The sequence below is a fragment of the Ornithorhynchus anatinus genome, chromosome 19, assembly GCF_004115215.2.
Source record: "Ornithorhynchus anatinus isolate Pmale09 chromosome 19, mOrnAna1.pri.v4, whole genome shotgun sequence".
In the NCBI taxonomy this organism is placed as follows: domain Eukaryota; kingdom Metazoa; phylum Chordata; class Mammalia; order Monotremata; family Ornithorhynchidae; genus Ornithorhynchus; species Ornithorhynchus anatinus.
In genome coordinates, this window is record NC_041746.1 from 22,732,661 (window position 1) to 22,750,691 (window position 18,031).

Below are 18,031 nucleotides of genomic sequence, written 5' to 3' on the forward strand. Positions count from 1 at the left end.
TCCCCCTGGACTGAGGGAGATGCCAACTGGTGTGGGAGAAGACCCATCTTTGCAGGCCCAGAGACAACCACCACCTCAGGAATGCTTTTCAGTCAGCATTTCCAGCAGCGCATCTCTAGTCCAATCGCCGCACTCTGTCGAACTCTGGAGGCAGCTCTCCTCAAAAATTTAATAGGATGCGTGTAAAGGACCGAATCTACGCCATCACGGGAACCATTACGCCGCGATCCTCTGGCGTAAAAACACTGACGGAGAATTCACCTTTGAAAGAGAATCAATCAGATCTGTGAGTGGAGACTGTTTCAAATAAGCTTCCCACACAGACAGACTCCCTGGCTCCAATTTAATGGGGGAAGAATAAATGAGGCCTGAGAATTTGTAATGGGAATTTACAGTGTGGCTTTTATCAGGAAAGGCTTCATTAGCCCGCTGCCTCCTCATCTTCGATTGAAATTGGCTCTCAATACCCTCCTCTGGGTTCTGACTTGTTAAGTCACATTTCGCCGCTCAAATCGAACCAAGTTCCTGTCAGCCGTATGGAAGCTAACAGTCAAGGGACTTGGAACGGGTTATAAGAGACCTTGAGGCAGCTCTCACAGAGGCTGAGTGGGATCTCCTCCTCCTCATGCCCACCTGTCCCATGAGAAGCAGCAGGGCATAGTGGATAGAGCCCAGGCCCTCCTCCACCTGTCTGCTGTGTGGCCTTGAATAAGTCACTTCACTTCTCTGTGCCTCAGTAACCTCATCTGGAAAATGGGGATTGAGACTGTGAGTCCCACATGGAACAGAGACTGTGTCCAACCTGATTTGCTTGTGTTCACCCCAGCGTTTAGCACAGCGCCTTGCACAAGGGCTGTGGGGCTGGGGTGGGGGGGAATAAAAGGAGCAAATCCAAGTGCCGCCCCACAGGACTTGTGTATATATGTACATCTATCATTCTATTTATTGCTATTGATGCCTGTTTACTTGTTTTGATGTCTGTCTCCCCGTTTCTAGACTGTAAACCCGGTGTGGGCAGGGATCGTCTCTCTCTGTGGTGGAATCGTCCTTTCCGAGTGCTCTGCACACAGTAAGCGCTCAACAAATACGATGAATGAAAGTGCAAGGATGACGCAGAAGGGAGTGGGAGAAGAGGAAATGAGGGCTTAGTCAGGGATGGCCTCTTAAATAATAAATCCACAATTAATTTCCAGGTTGATCATATTGGGCTCTTCGTAAACAAACACACCAATCTGCCTACCTCCAGGCACACCTTCTATTCATTTGTGTTGAGACGATGAATTCTATTAAAATTTTCTTTACTCCCTGATAGAATAACAAATTAATTCTTTATCAGTTTGTGTGACTAAACCACTTAGCTTCACTTATTCATTCACCTATTTCATCTTTCCAAGTGATGGCTATGCCCAGGCATATCCTTGTTCCCATAGTGCTCCTACTGTTTTTTTTAAAATATTTGTTAAGCGCTTAATATGTGCCAGGCGCTGTTCTAAGCATTAGGGTGGATACAAGCTAATCAGGTTGGACACAGTCCCTGACTCCCATGAGGTTCCCAGTCTTAATTTCCATTTTACAGATGAGGTCACTGAGGCCCAGAGAAGTGAAGTGACTTGCCCAAGGTCCCACAGAGATAAATGACAGAGCGGGGATTAGATCTTTCTGACCCTCAGGCTCGTGCTCCGTCCACTAAACCAAGCTACTATTTCTAAATAATATACATTTGTCTGGCTCACCCATTAGATATTGGGAAGTAGCCTGATCTAGTGAATGATCATATATATTAAGCGCTTACTATGCGTAAAGCACTGTACTAAGTGCTTGACGAAGTGGTGTGGGGATGAGGGAGGGATGAATAAAGGGTGCAAATCCAAGGGCAATCCCAGCTCTGCCACTTGTCTTCTGTGTGCTTGGGCAAGTCACTTCACTTCTCTGTGCCTCAGTTACCTCATCTGGAAAATAGGGATTAAAATGTCCTACAATGTCCTGCAATCAAAGGCATTTATCGAGCACTTACTGCATGCAGAACACTGTACTAAGCACTTGGGAGAGTATAGTACACCAATACTATACTAGACACATTCCCTGCCCTGTACCTAGGAGACCCTCAGTAAATATTTTTAATTGATCGTAAGGGAAGACCCAAGGATCCTGGATGCAAATGCCTCTGGCGATACTGATATTTTGGTTAGACAGATTATAGGCTTAATTCCTCAAATCCCCCACAGTGGAGAAAGAAAAAATGATTTGCACATGGTTAAAGAAAGGATCGGGGAATTGTTCATGATGATCTCAAGAAATACACCAGAGGATGAATTAGGGAACTGCCTTCCCCCGTCATTAAGAATACCACACATTAATTAATGGGAAAAACGTTTACATAATTACAATTGTAGAATTTGTTAAGCACTTACTATGTGCCGAGCACTGGGGTAGATAGAAGGTAATCAGGTTGAACGCAGTCCCTGTCCCACTTAGGCTCACAGTTCTAATTCCCATTTTACAGATGAGGGAACTGAGGCACAGAGAAGTGAAATGACTTGCCCAAGTCACACAGCAGACATATGGCCGAGCTGGGATTAGAACCCATATCCTCTGACTCCCAGGCTCATGGTCTTTCCAGTAGGCCATGCTACTTCCCTACATTAACATAGGAGAACAATGCTGGCCACATAGTAAGCGCTTAACAAATATCATAATTATTATTAAGAAATAGCTGAATTCCCAAGTACCTGTCTAAATAGTTCCATTTGTCCAAAACACTACATGAGGGCACAGGCTGGATTCTGTAAGAGTGAATTACATTGTGCAATGAATACTCTTTCTATTGGTACTTGCTTCAGTGAAAAAGCTCAGGTGATTATTAGTCCTGGCCCATTAAACTCATGACTGGAGATTGCAGCTGAACATTCATAAACAATTTAGACATTTAAAACATCGTAAATTATTAATAAAATATTTATAAAATGATTGTAACCTAGAGCACTTACGTACGTATCCGTTTACTCAGTTCTTCCCCTACCCGTAATTTACTTTATCGTCTGTCTCCCCATGTATTCACTACCCCGATCTCATCTGTCTCGCCGCCAACCTCACGCCCACATCCTGCCTCTGGCCTGGATCGCCCTCCCTCCTCATATCTGACAGACGATCGCTCGCCCCACCTTCCAAGCCTTACTGAAGGCCCATCTGTTACCGATTTGTACATTCCAAGCGCTTAGTACAGTGCTCTGCACATAGTAAGCGCTCAATAAATACTACCGAATGAATCTCCTCCAAGAGGTCTTCCCTGACTAAGCCCTCCTTTCGTCTTCTCCCATTCTCTTCTGCATCACCCCAACTTGCTTCTTTTATTCATCCCTCCTCCCAACCCCACGGCACATGTGTATATATCTGTAATTTATTCATATTAATGCCTGTCTCCCCGTCTAGACCGTAAGCTCGTTGTGGGCAGTCTAACAGCTCGGTTGTATTGGACTCTCCCAAGTGCTTAGCACAGTGCTCTGCACACAGTATGCATTCGCACGATTAGACCGTAAGCACCTTTCACAGCCTCTCCCGTGTGCTTCGTACAGTGCTCTGTATAAAATAAGTGCTCAACGGATACTATTGAGTGATTAAGCCAAGAGAAATGAATTTGATTAATAGAGATAGGTAGAAACGTTAGCGAGACGGGTGTTTCTTTTGTGGTGGCAAGATAAATTCAAGATTAACAGAAATTAGTGTAGGAAAGGGAGAGAAATATCTTCCCCGTTTAGACTGTGAGCCCGTCATTGGGCAGGGATTGTCTCTGTTGCCGAATTGTACATTCCAAGTGCTTAGTTCAGCGCTCTGCACATAGTAAGCGCTCGGTAAATACTATTGAATGAATGAATGAATGAAATATCACCCATCCCGTCATTCACACCCAGTTGCTTTCTCCCTCAGTAAGCAGCTGCAAGAGATAGAGGGCCCCGTGGTATCTACTACATTTTTCACACAGCTGGTGTTTAAATACAATCACTAGTTCACCACCACTTGTCTGCTGGGTGACCTGAGAAGCAACTTCACTTCTCGAGGCCTCAGTTTCCCCGTTTGTAAAATGGAGATTAAGACTATGAGCCCCACATGGGACCGGCACTGTGTCCGATCTCATTAGCCTGTATCTACCCCAGCGCTTAGCACAGAGCTTGGCACATAGTAAACGCTCAACGAACACCACAGTTATTATCATTACGATTCTTCTTCCGCGGTTTTTAAATATTCCAGCGCCACTTGAAGATCGCTTCCATACATGAAGCGAGCTTTGCCGCCACTATTTAATTGAATAAACAGCAGATGTGGAAATGCTAGTTTTCTCAACCAAGACTTCATTTAGTAAAGAGCTAAACTGAAATCTCGAATGTGTAAGCCAACACAGAGGCCTCACTAACCAACAAGTCGTTAAGACCCAGAAACCTTACATTGCTCTGCTCCTTTATTTGACTTTACTCATATTTTCAAGACTCTCCTCCAGAGAAAGATAGTGCTATACATTTAAGCTCCAGGCCTCTCATTTCGGGCAACTTAACAAGTAACCGGTGAACCCAATTGTCGAAAAAACATTCACTCACCTCTTTCCAAAAGCGTTAGGCCGAACGGTGGGTGCTATCTGACGTCAAAGATGTCACCGTGATCGGCATTTTCCGGAAAACGATGGGAGCCGATTGTGGAAACTAGAGGGGAATATATCTGCCTCTCTCCCAACACAGGCAAAGGGAAGCAGAGTGGCATAACGGAAAGAGGAAAGGCCTGAAAGGCAAGCGTCAGATCGAACAAGCGAGTTCTAGCTGAAAGAAGACAAACGATAATATTGTAATATTACTATTAAGTGCTCACTGGGTGCGGAGCACTGTACAAAGTGCAGGAGAGAATGCACACGTGGGAATTAGACATGGTTCCCCACCACCGGATCCCTATACTACACGGACAAGGGACTTGAACGCCTAATACAGTGCTCCGGGCACAGCGAGTGCTCAACGAATACTCCTGAAAAACCACTGATTAACAGGGAAAGACGAAACACTTCTTACTCGTAGAAAAGATTTTCCTAACTAGAAACCTTGACGGAGAAAGTGTGTGTTTTGTTTTTAAATGTCAAGTCTGAAACCGGGCTTGAGGGAAGGTGAGACAACGCCCTATTTAATCCCGCGCGATAAACACCATAATTCTCAGTGGCCGGCTCTCTTCAGTACTCTAAGCTCTATCTGAATATTAAAAACAAAACCCAAAGAAAAGAGGTTTGAAACTAAATTCTTTATATTTAAACAGAGGCATGATGAAGGAAAATATTACACAGAATTTCTTCACGGTAGGGATCGCCTACAATAACGTTGGTTATTTTACCATTACCTTATTGTTAAAAAAACAAAACCAAAAAACATTTCCCATCCTTTTGGACAGGACCGAACCAATTCAGTTGGGGTTTACAGTCTTTTTCAGGGGAGTGATATGAGCGCAGCTCGATCATACTTACAGGATTCAATTCTTAAAACAAAAATGAAACATCTCCAACACAGTTCAGTTACTATCGGAAAAGAAAATCGGTTTGTTACCAAGTCCCAACTCCAATACCAACTGATGTCTGGGAAATTGTTCACCATTTTACCTGCAATAATAAAAATGTGCTCTGAAGTTGCATTCATGTAACGAAGGTAACTTGCCCAAGAAGCAAACAAAATTACGATTCAAGGGAAAACAAGTATGAGCGCGAAAAGTTTTTTGAAGGCAAAATTAAAGTCAGGGTACTACAGTAGAAAAATGTCAGACAAGCGGAAAACAAAATTGTCTTTTGTTAAATTCATAAATATGTTCAAGTAAACAGTTAAAACACACGTGGAGAACCCAAATACACACATACACCCAAAAATCTTTTTCAGCCATAGATCGATGCAAAGGAAAGTTTAACAGCAGCAACTATACCACAACTAGCATGTCAGGCCCAATCCGTCTTTAACATTCCTTCCACACACGCTTCGAAAGAAAGACACGTGCAACACTGAGGATGAGGGGAGAACTCCCTCATTCTCAATCCAACTCGTAATCTTGATTTGTCCTCTTTCCCTCCGACAGACATTCCGGCGGAACTTTCCGGTCTCCGCTTCTAGCGGGGTCCGTGAGGCGAAATCTAACCTTGGTGAGGGTCCGTTCTAAGGCAGTTGGCGGGAACGGGGACCCTGATATCTAGACTCTCTCGGCGTGCATTAACTCACGGAAAGGGCTAACGACTCTCCAATTGCCAATCATTTCAAAATAAAAAGAAAAAAAAGATGGGAGGAGAGAGGAAGAGCGGAGCGAATTTCCCTTAAAACACCGCTCTCATTATCCGCTGTGTGTAATCAGGTGAAATCATAAGAATAGTTTAAAATACTCTTTGTTTCCTGAAAGTGTTTCACTTTATTATATCTTCCAAACCTTTTGTTAACCAACAGGGATGAAATCTCTGTTCTCCCTTTCAGGACTGAAAGCTCAAAGAGGACAGGGAACGTGTCTACCAATTCTGTTGTATTATACTCTCCCAAGCGCTTAGTACAGTGCTCTGCCCATATTAAGCGCTCGGTATTCATTCAGTACATTCACTCATATTTATTGAGCGCTTACTGTGTGCAGAGCACTGTACTAAGCACTTGGGAGAGCACAATATAACCATAAACAGACACATTCCCCTCCCACGATAAATACAGGAGACATTTCCTTTCCCCTACAAGCACTTAATTTTTTTTTTCTTTTCTGGAAAAAAAAATCCAATAGCTCCAAAACAATAAATCCACACCAGATTACTCTAAGGCCTTGTGTCGTGAGGACAATCCATTTGAGAGCTGCAGTTTAAAAAATCTTCAGCGGTTCATTCATTCAATAGTATTTATTGAGCGCTTACTATGTGCTGAGCACTGTACTAAGCGCTTGGAATGTACATGTATATGTGCTAAAAATGACCTGGCTGCTCCACTGAGAAATTATCCAGTGGTATTAACATTGCTGCTAGGTGCCACTTTCAAATCCATTTGGGATTAACAGAAGAAAAGACAACGGTTCCCTCCCTTTCTCTCTCTCGGATGGCGGAATTTCAATTTTGCATTGATTGGATGCAGTGCAATAGAAGTTGCTCCTTAAAAGAACTCTCAAAAAACATTTTGTGCCAACGACACGACAGATTATGACAAAAAAAAAGTTCTTTAAAACGCCCTGAGTACGAATCTTCACAGAGTGGGATGACACACAACTATGTTCACAGATTGTCCTTATTCTATAATTTCACAAATACTCGAACTCTTGCTTCAAACCAGTCCGCGCATTTGATAGAAAGCAATAGGTTCAAATTTGTGGTTTAGTCGGTGTGCTTTTTCGGGGGGACGGGGGGAGAGGAGGTGCGTGTGTTTAAATGCACGTCTCAGCACCAATAGCAATGGCCAAGGAGGAATTCTCTAACTTGTTATCGGGAAGGAGATGAAACTCTGACATGATAGATAACGGAGAGACATCAGTGGCCTAAACAGAAGAGGTAGATGATCAGGTAAAGATAACCTTTAAATCTATACGATGATCTGCAAACCAGCCAGCTTTCAAGAGAGCTTCTCGAGGAGAGAGTCAACTCGGGTGGTCGGCGCGTGGAATCACGCCTTGTAGATATTCCGCAAACCACCGAGCGTACGACTCGTAACGTGGTACCAGAGGCTGGAAACCAAGTATGAAGTGGAAGGGAAAAAATACTGCAGAGTGTTTGCTTTCATTTCCCTTTCAGCTCTTGGGCACAATATCTGCCCCCTCCTTACCTCACGGAACTGTAATGAGAATACGAGAGGGAAAGCGGACGAAAACTTTCGCTCTTCAGAGAAAAGATGCCGTCTGATACTGAGGTACCATATGGATCTCCTTAAAATAATAATAACGATAGCTCAACTCTCCAACTTCAGCCTTGGGCAGACTCCCTCTCTCTCACCTTGGACAAAAGGCCTGTCCCTATTCCAGTGTCCGACTGACCAGCCGGGACTGATCCGGTTAATCAATAATGGTTTGGGGATGCGGGTGGACCGAACCGTCATTTGTTTCTTTCAGTTGCCTTTGAATCCAGACCGGCCTCTAATGTTTAAATCAGGACTGACTTCTGGAGCCCAGTGGGTTCTCTGCAAGAACCGGGGTCTGATGTGCGGGGGTTTTTTCCAAATAAAGTAAATCCTCCTTTCCATTGTCGCCGCCTGGTTTCCCTTAACAAAGAGGTGCCTTTCTGATGAAATTCAGGCCTCAGTGCTATAGCAAAAGTTCTATTCTGTACCTGTGGTTTTAAGGTGTCTGTCCTCCATGGGGGGAACTGTGTTTAACCCTCCTCCATTTTACAGTCTCCAGTGATTTACCAATAGGCACGTACGTGTAATCGCAAAACGGCCGAACGCAGCAGCTCGGTCCGGATGAGTTTTCCCTTTTTAATTTCTTTTCTCCTAACGCGCGTGGACCTTGGGTTTCCCCTTTTTTCCTCAGTTCTTTTTTCTTTTTTTTTCCCTGGGTTCTTCACCCCCGCCCCTGGAGAGTCCGCTCACTGTGCTTGGATAACCCAACGAAACTGAGCATGCGGATGGAAATCCAAGTGAAAGGGGGAGCGGGGAGCCGTTGCTTCCCCTCAAACGCGATGGGAAAGGACCACGTACAGAAACGTTTAAAACCATTCGCTGCCCCGAGGCCCCCGAGATAACGGGGGTCGGTGGTGAGTTTCATAAAGTGCAAAGTAAATGTTAAAGATCCCGAAATGTCCAAACCACCTTGGATGGTCTTGATAAAAATGAAATGGCAGATATTTTGAAGACTGTGCCCTTTCTTTTTTGGCTCCAATGCCGTGGCAGGAAAAAGCAGCAGTGTCCTCCAGAAAAAAGACCGACAACTAAGCGTACCTTTAGCAGCAAACAAAAGCCCCACGATCCGATGCGACGGCTGGCTCGATAAGCGCAGACCGGACCTAGATTTTGGGAAGAAACGGGGGAAAGAAAAAAGATTTTCTCCTAAGCGAGGATTTCCCTTGACTCCTGGAGGTAGCGTCTGTCACCGTTTCACCACAGTGCGGCCTCGGGGTGTGAAAGATAACACCTGTCACCGTTTCACTGTCATCGTTTTACCACCGCCTGGTCTCGGGGACCGAAATAAACCTTTCCCCCAGATTGCACCAGCCGCCCCCTCCCGAAAAAAGAAATAGAAAAACCATTCGGGTTTTAAGATGTGGCAGATGAGGGAGGCGAACGAGAAAAACCAAAGGCAAGACCACCCCGCCCCTCGACGTCTAACAGTCCCGTCTCTCTCATACCACCGTCCTGTGCTCCCCGCAAACGTAGATGGCGCTCGGGCGGATCCTTCGCCGCGTGTGGCCCGGCAGCTGCGGGAAGAACTTGAAGTATCTCGGCATTAAATCTAGGCAGGCGTCGTGGAACTTTTTGATCCTCCAGTAGTAAATGAGGGGGTTCAGGGCCGACTTGAGGTAGCAGAGCCAGAGGAGCCAGGCGCTGATCTCGAAAAAGTCGCGCCCGGAGTAGAAGCGGTCGTCGAAGGTGGCCACCAGGCTGTACGCCGTGAACGGGGCCCAGCAGACGATGAAGACGGCGAAGAGGATCAAGATGGTGGTGAAGGCCCGCGTCTTGAAGCTCATGTCGATGTTCACCTGGAAAGGCCTCTGCAGACTCATGAGGCCGAGCTTCCCGGCCTGGCTGAGGCAAATGCCGTCCGGGTAGTTGTGGATCCGGACCGCGTTGTGGCGGACGGTGTTGAGGATGGCCAGGAAGGAGTAGAGCATCACCAGGAAGGGGATGAAGAAGGACACCAGGACCACCAGGACCACGTAGGCCCGGTAGCCGGGTTGCGTGGTGTAGCCGAAGACGCACTGCGGGGCCCTGGACGGCACCTGGAGGTCTGGGTTGCCCGCGGCCAGCGGGAAGGCCACGCAGAAGGACGTCGCCCAGGAGACGGCGATGAGGACCTTGGCCCGGTGCGGGTTCAGCTTGTCCTGCCGCTGGACGATGATGAGGAACCGGTCGATGCTGATGACGAGGAGGATGGCCACCCCCTCCATGACGAACAGCCAGAAAAACATGGCGGACACCCGGCAGAAGGCGTCGCCGAAGATCCACCTGGTCGTGAGGACGGTCACCAGGGCGAAGGGCATGTTCAGCACGGCCAAGAGCATGTCGGCGAAAGCCAGGTTGGCGAGGAGGATGTTAATCGCGGAGCGCATGGCCGCCTTCTGGTAGACCATCAGGCAGACCACCAGGTTCCCGAGGAACGAAACCAGCAGGATAAAGACCATCAGGGCCGAGAGGAGAACCTGGAGGGGCAGGTTCAGGCTCTTAAAGACCTCGGACGGCGACGGGGCGGAGGTGCCGTTGATCACCGGGGTCCTCATCTCGGTGGCGGCCACGGGCTCGGAGCCGTGTCTCAGGGGAGGGGCCGGGCCTGGGTGGAGGAAAGGCGGAGGGGTCGTAAAGTTCAGATAGGCATTCTCGTAGACGACGAAGGTCGTGTTGGGGGCCCCGGGATGGGAAGGGGCCAGTCCGGCGGAGAACACCATTGTCCAGAGAGCCGGGCCCACCGGCCCGAGGTCTTTTAGGCCTCCTCTCAACCGAGAGCAGCGCCGTGTGGCATTCTACGGCTCAGGCGTTCACTTCCGGAAGCGGGGAAGCTCCATCCTTTCCCGGCCAGGGCCCCCCGCCCGAACAGCAAACCACCAACACGGCCGTGAAGTCTGGAATAAAGCAGGGGACAGAGAAAGATTTTAGACGGCCCCCTACGTCACAGAGGCCAGATTTATTCTCCGGACCCCTGGGGAGCACTCGGTCCCTTTTCTAACCAAGTCAAAAGTCTGGCCTAGAGCCCGGGGAGTCAGAGGGTGATGGTTTCTAATCCCGGCTCTGTCACTTGTCAGTTGCGTGACCTCGGGCAAGGCACTTCACTTCTCTGGGTCTCAGTGACCTCATCTGGAAAATGGGGATTGAGAGCGTGAGCCCCACGTGGGACAGGGACCGTGGCCAACCTGAATGACTTGTATCCACCCCAGCGCTTAGTACAGTGCCTGGCACATAGTAAGCGCTTAACAAATGCCCTAATAATTACGATTATAACCGGGAGCACTGTCGGTGTAGTGTTGATCCGAACCAAACTAGTTTATTCTGTTGTCCTACAAGTAACTGGGATGATAACTGCAATGTAGGAGATAGCTTTGGACTCAGGTAAGCCCTAGGGGTTTGGGAAAATCACAGCTAGTTAGATTTTGGAGTAATTCTTCCATTCCGGTCTTTCTTTTGACAATCATGATGATGGGGGTACTCATTAAGCACCTACCATATGTCAAACACTGCACTAAATCGTACTAGAACAGCGCGGTGCAGTCGAACCCTGTACTAGCTACAACTATTTCTAACGGTAGGTAAACCTAAAAATAAATTCCACACAAATTTCATCTATTGAGTACAGTGATTGCAACAATAATAACAATGGAATTAAGAAGCACAAATATGCCTCAAATTGTTTTAAATTTTGGTTGCAAATGCCATACTACCTTTTCTCCACAGAAAGCAATTATAAAAACATCAATTACCTACCCAAAAATAGACAGCTCGCACAGTCAAGCACAGTTTGACAGCAATGATTGTATCTGGCAGAGAAACTGAGCATAATTAGTCATTTTTTTTCCACTGTGGAGTAGATTATGCTTTTATTAGTTTAGCTTTCTTTACCATATTATTAAGGAAAAACTACAACTGAGCCAAAGAAAAACAGGCTTTCTAGTCCCTCGGAGTTCAGAAGATATTTGTTTTTCCACATCTGTTAGTGTATATATTAATCATTTTTTTTAACGTGGCTATATCTTGGTACACCTAGAGTTTGTGGCTTTTACTTTCAGACTTCTTGAATATCAAATACTGGAGTCTCGAAGGTAGTAATAACAACATGCTACTTGAGCATTTCTAGAATTCGATTTGTCAAAATGTTTACGAGAACCTACAAAAAAGCAACAGAGTGTGCTTCTAGCTCAAAATGCAACTGGTACGGGCGGAGATAAATACTTCTGTTAAAAGTTTGCAGGGTACCACGCTAGGCAGTTTTTGCAGACAGACCCTCTTTGAGAAGTGGATTTAGATGACTCTAAACAAAGTTCAATGTTTTTAGGGGCTGCTTTTCCCTTTGCCCTTGACACTCTCGAAAGTCTGTGAGGACAAAAATAATCATTCATTTCGCATCTCAAAGCATTTACTCATCCCCATCTCGCAAATACCACTTTCACTGAAGCAAATAATCCTTTTCGACCTTTAATCAAAGACCAAGTAGAGCAATTTAACTCCTTGTCCGCAAGAAGATTAATTAGTTTTCTATCAACTTCAAATACAAATTCACACAACTCTTTCTAAAAGGAAACCATGAGAGCTAAAGAGATCAGGGGCAGAAAGTGTTGAGAAAAAGGCACTGGAAGACGCGTACAAGGTGAGGTGTACAGGGGAAAAGGAGTGGGGTAAGTGGGAGGGGGAGAGCTGATTGAGCGCCTTAAAATGGAAGGTCAGGACTTCCTCTCGTCGTGGGGAGGAATGGACAATCACTGGAGGTCTTGGAGGAATGGGGAGAGACAGGCCGAATGATGCTTTAGATATACGATCCGGGCGGCAGAGGGAAGTATAAACTGGAGAAGGGAAGAGCCTGGAGGCGGGGAGAGCGGCACGGAGGCCGTTGCGGTTGTCAAGTCAAGATCTATGAAGGGCCTGAGCCAGCGAGGCCGCAGTTTGGATGGAGAAGAAGAGTTGGATCCTGGAAATTTTGCAGAGGGTGTGACGTGAGATGGAAAATGAGGGATGAGGATAATGTCAAGGTTAGGGGCTTGACAGGCAAAGGCACACCTCCTCCAAGATGCCTTCCCTGCCCTTTCGTCTTCTCCCACTCTCTTCTGCATCACCCTGACTGGCTCCCTTTGTTCATCCCCTCTCCCAGCCCCACACCACCTATGTCCAGATCTGTCATTTATTGATTTATATTAATGTCTGGATCCCCCTCCCTAGACTGTAAACTCATTGTGGGCAAGGAATGTGTCTGTTTATTGTTGTACTGTCCTCTCCCAAGCCCTTAGTAGAGTACTTTGTGCACGGTAAGCGCTCAATAAATACGATTGAATGAACGAATGAAAGGTGCGTGCTTCTTGTCATCCTCTCAAGCGTGATTTATTCTCTAGACTGTAAGCTCCTTGTGGGCAGGGAATGAGTCTACCAATTCTGCTGTATTGTATTCTCCCAAGTACAAAATAGAGTGCTCTAAACCCAAAAAGCGATCAATAATTGACCTCAGTCGACTGACGGATATTCAAAACCCCCAAATTCCCAAGGAGTTTTGGCTTTGTCATAAGAAACCTGCTTTGTAAATGCATCGATTTCCTCAGAACAAAAACCATCTTATTTTTTAACCAGCCAGAGCCTAATATTTTCTTTTTTTAACTTACTTTACGGTGAAGGGCACGAAGAATTTGAGGGTTGTCAACCTAATGGGAAGAGAACGAAGTGAGACAGAGAGAGAAAAATCACAGCTTCAGTACCTTCTATTTACTGCGGAGGTATATCTGGACAAGGGGCTACTGCTTTGTAAAAATTAAAAAAAAAAAACATGAGAACACTAGCTAGGTCCACATTTAAAATGTAATTTTCCTGTTGCCATAAGTGTTCTGTTTATTCTGTTGTTCCTTTCCTAATATGTGCCTAATTCCAACAGGCACATTCACTAACGGGAAAATGAGATTTTATTCTCAATGTTCCATTCGGTTTCTAATGTACAACAGAACATTTAGTTCTTCCACAGTTACATTTAAAATTAGATTTTTAAGTATGACTCTCGGTTATTTGCAACCATGTTTCTGCTGCCCACAAAAAGAGAAATTAAAAATTAAATGTCACTATATCCAGACCCCCAGCAAAAGGAAATGGCACCTTGATTTTAGAGAAGATTTCTTTTAATGAGAAATGGCACGTCCTAGCACTTGAACTGAACTCGTGGAAAAGTGGAACAGAAGAAGGAGAGAAAGATTTGAAGGTATGTGTATGTGGACAGGAGTGTACTAAGCAGCCAAACAAGAGTAAAAGAAAGGAACTGCATAAGCTCCTCGAGGGCAGAGATCAGGTCTACTGACCCATCTGTACTCTCTCAAGCGCTCAGTACAGTGCTCTGCACTCAGTAAGTGCTCAATAAATATCCCACTGCTTGAGACTGAACTGTTGGAATATTTATTTTTCACAAAAACACAGCAAAAGTAAAACTGATAAGAAATGTGAAAATCAAAGAAACAATTGAGTCAGAAAATAAAAATAAAGAGCAGAGGCATGTTTTCCTCTCTCTCTTTTTATGGCATTTGTTAAGACCTTACTGTGTGCCAGGCACTGTACTAAACACTGGGATGGACACGACGTAAGTAGGTTGGACTCCCAGTCCCAATCCTCGTTTTACAGATCAAGGAACTGAGGCCCAGAGAAGTGAAATGACTTGCCCAGAGTCACACAGCAGACAAGTCGAGGAGCCGGGATTAGAACCCAGGTCCTTCTGCCTCCCAGGCCTGGGGTCTATCCACTAGGTCACGCTACCTCTATTTCCTTATTCGTCACATAACTCTAAACAAAGAAAATAACAATTGTGTCATGGAATATCAGGTTGCACGAGGACAATAACAGTCAGCCAATCAGGGAAATGGCATTCATTATGTGTAAACTGGCCCAAGCAATCAACCCATAAATGGTATTTATTGAGCGCTTACTCTGTGCAGCTACTTGGGAAAATACAATGCATTAGATTTGGTAAATGTGATGCCCTGACCATAGGGATTGTACAGCGCTTGAGCCCTTAGAACAGTGCTTGGCACGTAATAAGCGCTTAACAAATACCATCATTATTATGATTATAGTCTACAGGGGGAGTCTGACATTAATATAAATTACAGTTAGGGGAAATCAGAAGAGTATAAGGGTAGGTGCATAATGCCGTGGGGCTGGGGTGAGTATCAAAGTGCTTAACGAGAATTCTTAATTCACAGGAGGAGGAATCAGACTCCTTCAATTCCCTGGGTGAAGTTCTGCAAGACTGGGGCTTCGCAATTAGCCAGCCGTTCTTTGCCAGCTTCCCAAACCTCCCCCAGGGCACCGGAACGTGACTCAGCCTACCTTTAAACCAATCGATTAACGGTATTTATTTTTTTAATTGGCACTCGTTAAATGGTTACCATGTGCCAGGCCCTGTATTCAACGCCGGGGCAGATGCAAGATAATCGGGTTGGACCCAACCCCTGTCCCACGTGGGGCTTGCGGTCCTCAGGGGGAGGAGGATTGAGCCCCCTTTATGCAGATGAAGAAACTGAGGTTCAGAGAAGTTAGGTGACGAGCCCAAGATCACACAGCAATCAATCCATGGTATTTACTGAGCGCTCACTGTGGGCAGAGCACTGTTTTAAGCACTTGGGAGAGTACGATACAACAGAATTGACAGACACGTTCTCTGTCCAGAAGGGGACACGGGTAAATGGAGCGGGAATTAGAACCCAGGTCTTCTGATTCCCAGGGTTTTCCACTGGCCACGCTGCAGAGCACCGAGCTCATTATGAGCAGGGAACGGGTCAGCCAATTCTGTTGTATTGTACTCCCCCCAGGCGCTTAGTACAGTGCTCTGCACATAGTAAGCACTCAATAAATACAATCGATTGAGTGATTGATTGGGAGAGTACCAAGAAGTAGACAATCAGCAGAACGGAACACTTAAACAGAAGCGCAAGGACACAGCAATGCGTACGTGACCTCGTAACAGATCGGTGAGGGGAAAGAGTCGAAAAGGACTCCTATCGGGAATGCTTTCTGACAATCTGCCATGTGGAACTTCAGGGCGCTTGTAGGCGTTGATCCTAAAATAAGAAGAATCGCTGCACTGCATAGGATTGGAGAGAGAATAGCAAAGGCCCTCCTGTTCAGTGAATGTTCCTGTCATCGTCGGCACAGTTAAAAGAGATCTTGGATAGTGATAATAATAATAATTATGGTACTTGTTAAGGGCTTACCATGTGCCAACCACCGGGGTAGGCATGAGTTGATCAGGTTGGACCCGGTCCCTGTCCCACATGGGGCACGCTCTCTTCATCGCCCTTTCGTAGATGAGGGAACCGAGGCCCAGAGAAGTGAATTGACTTGCCCAAGGTCACACAGCAGATATGTGGCGGAGCCGGGATTAGAACTCAGGTCCTTCCGACTACTCTATCCACTGAGCCACGCCTAAGATCTAAGGAATGGCACCTTACTGACCTTAGAGTCAGTTTTTGGCCTTACAGTCAATCGACGGTATTTACTGAACGCTTCCTGGGTCCACAGCCCTGTACTAAGCACTTGGAAGAGTAAGATATAACAGTTAGTACCCACTTTCCCCAAACCACAAGGCGCTTACAGTCTAAAGGGGACGGGGATTCCACCTGAATCTCTTGTATATAATAACAACGATGGTATTTCTTAACCGCTTACTACGTGCCAAGCATTGTTCTAAGCGCCGGGGTAGATACAAGGTGATCAGGTTGTCCCACGTGGGGCTCACAGTCTTAATCCCCATTTTACAGACGAGGGAACTGAGGCACAGAGAAGTGAATAATAATAATAATAATGTTGGCATTTGGTAAGCGCTTACTATGTGCAGAGCACCGTTCTAAGCGCTGGGGTAGATACAGGGTAATCAGGTCGTCCCACGTGAGGCTCACAGTTGATCCCCATTTTTCAGATGAGGTAACTGAGGCACAGAGAAGCGAAGTGACTCGCCCACGGTCACCCAGCTGACGAGTGGCAGAGCCGGGAGTCGAACCCATGACCTCTGACTCCGAAGCCCAGGCTCTTTCCACTGAGCCACGCTGCTTCTCATCTATCCCCGCGCTTAGAACACGCAGGAAGCGTTTAATAAATACCATAATTATTGCTTACTACTATTTCACCAGTCCTTTTGGATAGGATGCAGTTAGGAAATTAGGGATCGTATTTCAGACCACACGCACTTATCTGGAGAAAGAGCAAGATGACGGTGGAAGGAATGGTTTTGCACAGAAGCAAATTAGCAGCCAGAACCCTTTGAACCCCCCCCATGACTCCGAGTTTTAGGAGAACTGAGTGGATTCTGATTGCACAGCAAATAAGGGAACACTAAAGCATCAAAGAGGGAAGAGAAGCGAAAAAAAAAATGAACGGTTGCAGTAAGAGAAAGTATTAGCATTTTGCAGAATCGAATACAAGGGATCATTTAACCCCATTTTTTTTTTTTAAAACTCTGGAAAGGATTGAATTGAAGTCTTCCTCAACAATATTCATTCAACATTTACTATCTGCAGAGCCCTGTTCTAAACGCTTGGGAGAGGACAATATCACAGAGTTGGCAGTCAGGCTCCCTTCCCACAATTAGCTTACAGTCTAGAGAGGGTGACAGACATGGATTTAAGTAATTTATAATATGTGATTTAAAGATATGTACATAAGTGCAGTCTGCCTACACTGTTCTTAACTTCCAAAGATACGTACTTCCAAGCATTTAGTACAGTGCTCTGCACATAGTAAACAATCATAAATTTGATTGATTGAGGAAAACTGTACACCCTCTCAATCACAAATCTCACTGCCCTTCCAGGGAATCACTCACGCAATCATATATACTGAGCGCCTAATATGTGCAGACCACTGTGTTTAGCCCTTGAGAGAATACAATAAAAAAAGAATTACTAATGTCTGTCTCCTCCTCTAGACCGAAAGTTTGTCGTGGGCGGGGAACTTGTCTGTTTATTGTTGCATTGTACTGTCCCAGGCACTTAGTACAGTGCTCTGCACATAGCAAACGCTCAATAAATTTGACTGATGAAAACTGTACACTCTCCCTTAATCACAAATCTCACTGCCCTTCCAGGGAATCAATCACGCAATCATATATACTGAGCGCCTAATATGTGCAGACCACTGTGTTCAGCCCTTGAGAGAATACAATAAAAAAAGAATTATTGTCTGTCTCCTCCTCT

The 18,031-nt window shown here is 45.8% G+C and overlaps 1 protein-coding gene across 3 annotated transcripts; it reads right to left on the minus strand.

Annotated features, from left to right (window-relative positions):
• Positions 1-6,612: 6,612 nt before the first annotated feature.
• Positions 6,613-14,309, minus strand: GPR63 (G protein-coupled receptor 63). 3 transcript variants are annotated; one of them, XM_001510969.3, is made up of 3 exons: positions 13,469-14,309; positions 9,305-10,732; positions 6,613-8,962 (listed from the first exon to the last, which is right to left on the minus strand). In XM_001510969.3, the coding sequence occupies exons 2-3, from the start codon at positions 10,556-10,558 to the stop codon at positions 8,900-8,902; spliced, it is 1,317 nt and encodes a 438-aa protein (XP_001511019.2). In that variant the 5' UTR covers positions 10,559-10,732; positions 13,469-14,309; the 3' UTR covers positions 6,613-8,899. The 3 variants fall into 3 exon arrangements, with proteins under 3 accessions (XP_001511019.2, XP_028903417.1, XP_039770769.1); XM_029047584.1 differs by lacking the exon at positions 13,469-14,309 and adding an exon at positions 11,589-12,883; XM_039914835.1 differs by having other exon boundaries at positions 6,613-10,732.
• Between the last annotated feature and the right edge of the window lie 3,722 nt (positions 14,310-18,031).